Source organism: Lactuca serriola, chromosome 3, assembly GCF_051521515.1.
Source record: "Lactuca serriola cultivar US96UC23 chromosome 3, Lser_US96UC23_V15, whole genome shotgun sequence".
Lineage (NCBI taxonomy): Eukaryota > Viridiplantae > Streptophyta > Magnoliopsida > Asterales > Asteraceae > Lactuca > Lactuca serriola.
Genome location: NC_136410.1, coordinates 11960096 through 11966874, shown reverse-complemented (window position 1 = coordinate 11966874; position 6779 = coordinate 11960096). Strand labels below are relative to the sequence as shown.

Here is a 6779-nt window from a genome sequence, read left to right as displayed (position 1 = left end):
AGATACAAATAAATGTCGTAAAAAGCTCGATCGTGAGCCTTATAAAACTTGTGGAGGGAAAGGGGTATCCAGCTAATTGCATTTTAAAGTATTAAATTTCAATAACTAAGACCTATTTCATCCCATTTCTTTGTTTTTAGGTATAGAGATAAAGTGGCATCGGTGAAAAGCTGTTGCATTTTAAATTTTTAGATTTCAATAACTAAGACCTATTCGATATAGAATTTGTGAAAAACTGAAGTATAAAAAGTAAGTATTCGATATAGAGTTTGTGAAAAAAACTGAAGTATAAGAAGTAATTCATATTATATCACCTCAAAAGAGAACAACGAGATCAAAAGCTCCTCTCTATTTAGATTAACGAAACCTTCTATGTATACTCAAAAAATAATTTCTTGTTTTTTTTTTTCAAATGTTTTAATAACAATTAGTTATATGTTTTAAAAACAACTAACCATTATTGGAACCGATTCTACCTTTTTTAGGATCTGTAGTAAAAACCAAAGAAACGTAGTCACCAATTGTGAAAATAATTCCAACATCTATAAACAGTCAGTTTCGATTCCATGAAATTTACCTGCTAGTGCTCATCCTAATATAAACACATACAACATGGTAACAATTAAATATTTGTATTAGTAACATTTTTTTTCATTTACAGCTATATTAAAAAGTATACATTGGTTATGTGTTTTACTTGATTATGTATTGTGTTTTCCATTATTAAAAAGGATTATATGTTTAAATAAGTTTGAAACATGAAAATTTGAATTTGATATAAATCATAATGTCAACTTAATTTATAATATAATACTATAAGTAACAAATGTTACATATAAAATAACTCAAAATACATAACAATCGAAATTGAAAAATTAAATGGGGTGTTTGGGGTTATTATTTATGGTGTTTATTGATTTATTACGGTTTGACATCAAAAATAAAAAGTTGCAAGTGTTTTGATATAAAGATTTCATAAACATTTTGTTGACTTAAATAATTAGTTTTTGATATGTTACTTAATAAGTCTAATTACACACAAAAAGGCCCTTTGTTATATACTAAAAATTAACTTATCATCTAGTTAAGTTTTAATACCGTATAAGCTAAACAAATTGTTTTTTAAAAAATTATTTTAACAATAGATAAGCTAATAAACACTTTTATTAAAAAGAATAAGTTGTTTTTTAAAAAAAAAAACAAGGTTCTAAATAACGTTAAGCTTTAACGGTGATTTAGGAGCAATGTTAAATTTCAAACCTTCTTACCATGCCGTTTGGAAGGCGTGACGTAAAACGACAATTTTATACTAATAATTCTATATATAGTTTCTATTATTATTCATTTGTATCTACATATCAAACTTAAAACAACATTTTGTTAAAATAGAAGCCTTAAAGCAATAACAAGTTTTTTAGTAAACACCCCCTAAATCTTACAACGAGAAGTTTAACACCAACAATATAGTATTTTACCGTTGAAATGATTTTACCCTAAATCAAATTCAATGTAAAAAAAAGGGTTTTGACTTTTGAGAATGGATTTGACTTTTGAGATGCTTACGATGTATCCTTTTAACTTCTAACTTATCTATCCATTCATCACTTAACAAGAAAGCTTATCACCTTCGTATATATCATTTATCCATACAGCCCTTAAACAAGAAAACACGCCTTAGTTACAACCCATTAAGAACCCCCATAAAAGCACCCTAAGTGATGAACTTTAGCAACATTTCTAGCTTTCTATCTCAACTTTGTCAAGGGAGAGAGACCAATTCACAAAACATAATCGAAATAGTCTCTTCTATATATATAGAGTATAGGCAACCGTTCAAAGCTCCATCACTTTTTGTAAACCACACCTCTATCACTCATCTGTTCTCTCTTCTAGAAGCTTCCATCCATTGATGGACACGTCATCATTCTCTTTAACCCCCCATCTCTCTGTCTCTCTCTTGGGTGATGATTGGCGGTGACCTGTGATTTTTGGGTACCTCTCACCAATTCTCTCTCTCTTCTCTAGCCCGTCTTGGAAGGTCACGAAACCTAGTGTCAGTTCCATTAGTATAAGGTTTAGGGTTTCCTCTCCCATGGAAGTCCATACCTTCCACTGGACCATAACCATCTTCCTCATCATACTCATTATTATGTTTCAAAGGCCTACTACCCATTTCATTCCGTTTAACAAACCCACCCCGCCTATACCCATGATGATGATCCATCACATCAGAAAATCTTCCAGGATGCCCAGATCTGTAATTCTCATTCTGTTTTGTTTTTCTTGAAGAATCATAAAAACTTAACCTCTCCCCAATTGGTGGAGGAGGTGATCTGTTAAAAACAGTAGTTCGCTGTTTGTATTTCACCCATCTGGTATCCGGAGGCAAGTTGTTGTTATTATTATTATTATTATTATTATTATATCCTCCATCTACTCCTTCAAAACGGAAATCGGGTGATCTCGGCCTTCGAATTCTAGGCGATCTACTACGAGTACATGATCTTGGAGGAGATGTAGAATCAGAATGGTGATGCACACACGGATGATTCTGATTCAGATTCTCTCTCCTTTCTGTTGGAGAATAGCACCGCCGTTTAAAACTATGTGAATATTCCAACGGTTCATTGTATCCGTCGTTTGCAGGTCCACTGTAACGTACCCCGGGGCCCTCGCCTCTCGGATTATATCTCAAAGATCTTCCCCGGCCCACGAAGCGTGTGTCGCCAGCTGGACGTAATCCCAAACGCGCACGGAAATCATCTTCCTCTCGGTTTCCTACTAATCTGGTTCTGAAAGATTGACGATACGGAGCACCGGGTCGGATGATGACATCATCGTTTTGACAAACTTCGTTTGTTGTTAAAGTGTCGACATCGCGGAAGAAAGGCAAAGGCGGTTCCCGGTTGTCTCTTCCTGGGGAACGATTCCATGTTGCACCTCCACGGTTACCAGCACGGACATGCGGAGAGTATTTTCTGTTATTACCTCGTCTAAAGGATGATGATCTTACTAACCCTGCTTCTCTACATCTTGAAGCCGAATCATCACCTCCATTGTTTGAACTGTGCGCATTGAACGGAAGAAAAATATTAAAAAAAAAAAAAAAAAAAAAGATACTATTATATAACTTTGGTTCTTGAAATGAATAGTAGTAGTAGTAGTACCTGTAGTGGCCTTGCATCCGGAATCTACTACCTCTGTTAATAAAGGCATCACGTGTTGATGTTTCTCTTTTATTATACAACTTTATACTTGGCAAGTCTTTCATCTTGGCAACATTGTAATCCTCAGATCCTGATACATTCATCTTCCATTGATCTGATTCACTTTCATCCTTCATGCCAACTTGTCTTGTATTTGTCTCGTTTGGTTCAGGAGAATTAGATACTTGTTCTGCCAAAACTACACTGGAAATGGAAATTTCATCGGTTCCCTTTTGAGAGGAGGCCATATCAGTGTTGGATCTTATTCTTGAAGAGCTTTCTGGTGCTACACATTGGGAATTGTGTTCATGTTCGTTTTCGTTTTCTCTATTGTCGGTGTCACCCTCCGATCCGGATCCTTCCCATGTCTGTATGCTTGATTCCCCCCTCACCTCTCCATCTTCAAATTGAGAATCATATCCAACTGACAACTCCTCTACATTATCAACCTCACTTCCTTGAATGTCACTAGGAAAATTCTCAATACCATTGTCCACACCCACCTGGCATGCCTCTTTCTTATTATAGCTTACAGATGGTGGAGTTGATGCTGACTTTTCAGGTTTGACTTGAAGAGCATCAGAACAAGGTTGATCTTCTGGTAACACTGATGATTGTATGGCAAGAAGTGAACCAATGGCAGACTGGTTTATTGCTTTGTAAGCATCTTGGGGAGTCCTTGGACTCCCTTTGTCAATCAAATTCTCCATGGTCATACAATTGCTAGTAATTAATCTTTTGACCTTAGTTTTATCATCTTCTTCAAAACTAGTTCCACTTTGATGAACTTCATTTTCTAGAGAGGCCACAGTGACAAGTGATAAATTAAGATTCTCATTCTCGGTTGTTTGTAGTGGAGTAGTAATAGCATGATTCACATTACTCCCTGAAACAACGTGTTCTTCTTCTTCTTCCAAGGGATGTGTGTTTATGGAAGGATTAAAACCCAGGGGTAGAGAATAGTCCAATGAAAAGCCTGTGTTAACAGTTATAGGAAATACCAAATCATTACCATTCTTGTGATTCACATTCACGTGATTTTTGGAAATGTCACATGTTGGATGCTCCACTTTGACAATACTAGGAACAGCATTATTGGAAATATCAAGATTTTGAGCGTGCAAGGATTTTATATTGTTGACTGTAGCATGAGGAGAAGCACTGGGAATAACACTAGTAAACAACAGTTTGTTGATATTTTTACTGTTTGGTTTGCGTTCTTCCGACTCTTTTTCATGAATTGTATGAGGTAAACTTCTCAAGTTAGTTAAACTTTTATTGACTAAGTTTTCAGATGCACTTCCAGATACCTGTTCTTGCTTACAAACTTTAGAATTTCCTTCCTTACAGGTGTTGTTTCCCTCAGGGTATGTTGTTTGTATGTTGTGGTCACATTCTGGTGATTCTTCCCATGCCATTACAGTATTCAAGTCCCAGTTTAATCTCTCATCACAAACAGCAGACTTCTGCCCCTGACTTATTACTTGATTGTCTGGGGTGGAATTATCCACTCTAGCCTTGTCTGGAGAAGAACAATCACCATCTTTAAATGGAACTGTTGATGTATGTAATCCAGTTTCTTTAACAGAAATATTAGGCAAGTTCACACTGTTTGGTTCAAGTTTTATAGTGGCACGAGCTTCAAGACTCTTTGTCCCATATGAGCCTAAAGAAATGCCACAAATATCATCACCAGATTTTGGAAACTTTTCTCCATGCACTTTATTATCAATACTACCATTTTGACACAGGGAAGCCACTGTCAAAGATTCAGCAGATGGGCAGTTTGCAGCTGGTTTTGGTTGGATCTGCTGATTTGAAGAATCAAGACATGCTGCAGCACTTTCAGGCATATCTGAGGATGCAGTGTTGTTATGAGGTGGAGATGAAGTTTTAAATACAAATCTCCTTTTCTTAATTGGTAAATGTTCAGCCTTCTCACTGAAGCGACATCCAAGAACAGGGACTTCCAACTGCAGTTCAAGGAAACAGGAAAACTATGAAATTTTGGAAAGTAAAGTTTTTTAGCTAAAAGCATCAATATTAACAAGACATCATCTGAACTAACTGGATTAGGTGAGATTCACCTTGTCAGATCCGGAAACAGGCATTTCCAACCCTTTTGAAGACATGGTGAGTAGTAGTTCTCCACCAGCTATATGAAATATATCTGAGTTCCACGGCCTCCTTTATGAAGTCCTATAACCCTTTGAGACCTTTTTCCAAGTCAAGTCACAAGTAAATAGCCCAGTCTGCAGTCCAGAAGAAAAGAACATCCTTCAAAATGTGGCATAACATCAAAAAAATGCTATAATGGTTCATATTAGGTAATTTCAAAGTCCCACACTATTAGATGTGGGATCTTATTGTTCCAATGGGAAGATATATCGAGTATACAGAAGCTGATTAGGCGGGCATATCCTTCAACATGAAAAACATGGAACTTCTATACATAACCAATTGTTCTAAACCCAATTCATGGAAAAGGATTACAGTGTCAAAAAGTGCATTCAATACAGGGCAGAATAGAATAGTAACACTTGAGAAGAAATAAAAAACCCTAAGAATAAAATACTCAAGAGGGAGAACACCGCACGCTGTTTTGCCCTGTAAATCTGTAACTGTTTCCACTTGGTTTAATCCTTTGAACTAATATCTAAGGATATTAAATACCACAATTACTGAACCTAGATCGTGCTACATCATTAGTAAAGATAGACGAGTAAATGAACATCCCAGTTGAGCAAGTAGATATAATTTCACAACTTGGCTCCCTGAGAACGTAATTGAAGATCCGGCAAAGCTTCGGTGTAACGTCTATGTCATGAACTCGTCGAAATTAACAGATATATAGTAAAACAAAATCTTAACGAAGGCACTCAATGAAGTCTCAGGCACACGGAATTGAAACAGATAAAAACCAAAGCACTGATATTTCTTCAAGCAGAACCATTACCAGTCCCAAACTCGTTCATTGTTCATTCCAGCACTTCGAACCGGACAAGCATCAGTTTCTCGAAGCAAATAACTTCCATTTTATTTCGTTTCAGATCTACCAACTGAATCGATCTAATACCAAAACCATTCGAATCTCAACCACAACATAAACAGACATACATATGTAATACAAAAAGGTAGGGTTTCGGATACCTGGCGGAAAATCAAAATATACAGATCAAACGAGTCTCGTCAATCCAAACTTTGGCGAACTATTACAATTGGAAAAACAAAATTTTGATCATCAGTGATGCACACAATCGAAGCAAAGAATCGCGCAATCGAGTGGCCTATCGATGAAGGAATGAGGCTTATCGCTGTATATATACAGCGATTATGCTCGAATTCACTAATCACCACGTCATGCTCCATTGTAATATCTTGACGGTTTTGTCCTTGGTTCTTTCTAAAACTACGGTTCACCCTCCCCAACTAATAAATTGAGTTTCTTCGTCATTAATCATCAGTCAAACGAAATAAATGATAAAGATCGAGAAAAAGTATCTTTGATTGTGAAGATTTCCTAAAATATGCTTTGGTTATATAAATTGTCTTCCACAAAAACATACAATTAAA

At 36.0% G+C, this 6779-nt stretch overlaps 1 protein-coding gene across 2 annotated transcripts; it reads right to left on the bottom strand.

Moving 5' to 3' along the window:
• Window positions 1-1605: 1605 nt before the first annotated feature.
• LOC145091487 (uncharacterized) lies at window positions 1606-6511 on the bottom strand. 2 transcript variants are annotated; one of them, XM_079029220.1, is made up of 5 exons: window positions 6357-6511; window positions 6163-6275; window positions 5294-5458; window positions 3168-5179; window positions 1606-3065 (listed from the first exon to the last, which is right to left on the bottom strand). In XM_079029220.1, the coding sequence occupies exons 3-5, from the start codon at window positions 5336-5338 to the stop codon at window positions 2000-2002; spliced, it is 3123 nt and encodes a 1040-aa protein (XP_078885346.1). In that variant the 5' UTR covers window positions 5339-5458; window positions 6163-6275; window positions 6357-6511; the 3' UTR covers window positions 1606-1999. The 2 variants fall into 2 exon arrangements, with proteins under 2 accessions (XP_078885346.1, XP_078885347.1); XM_079029221.1 differs by lacking the exon at window positions 6163-6275.
• Between the last annotated feature and the right edge of the window lie 268 nt (window positions 6512-6779).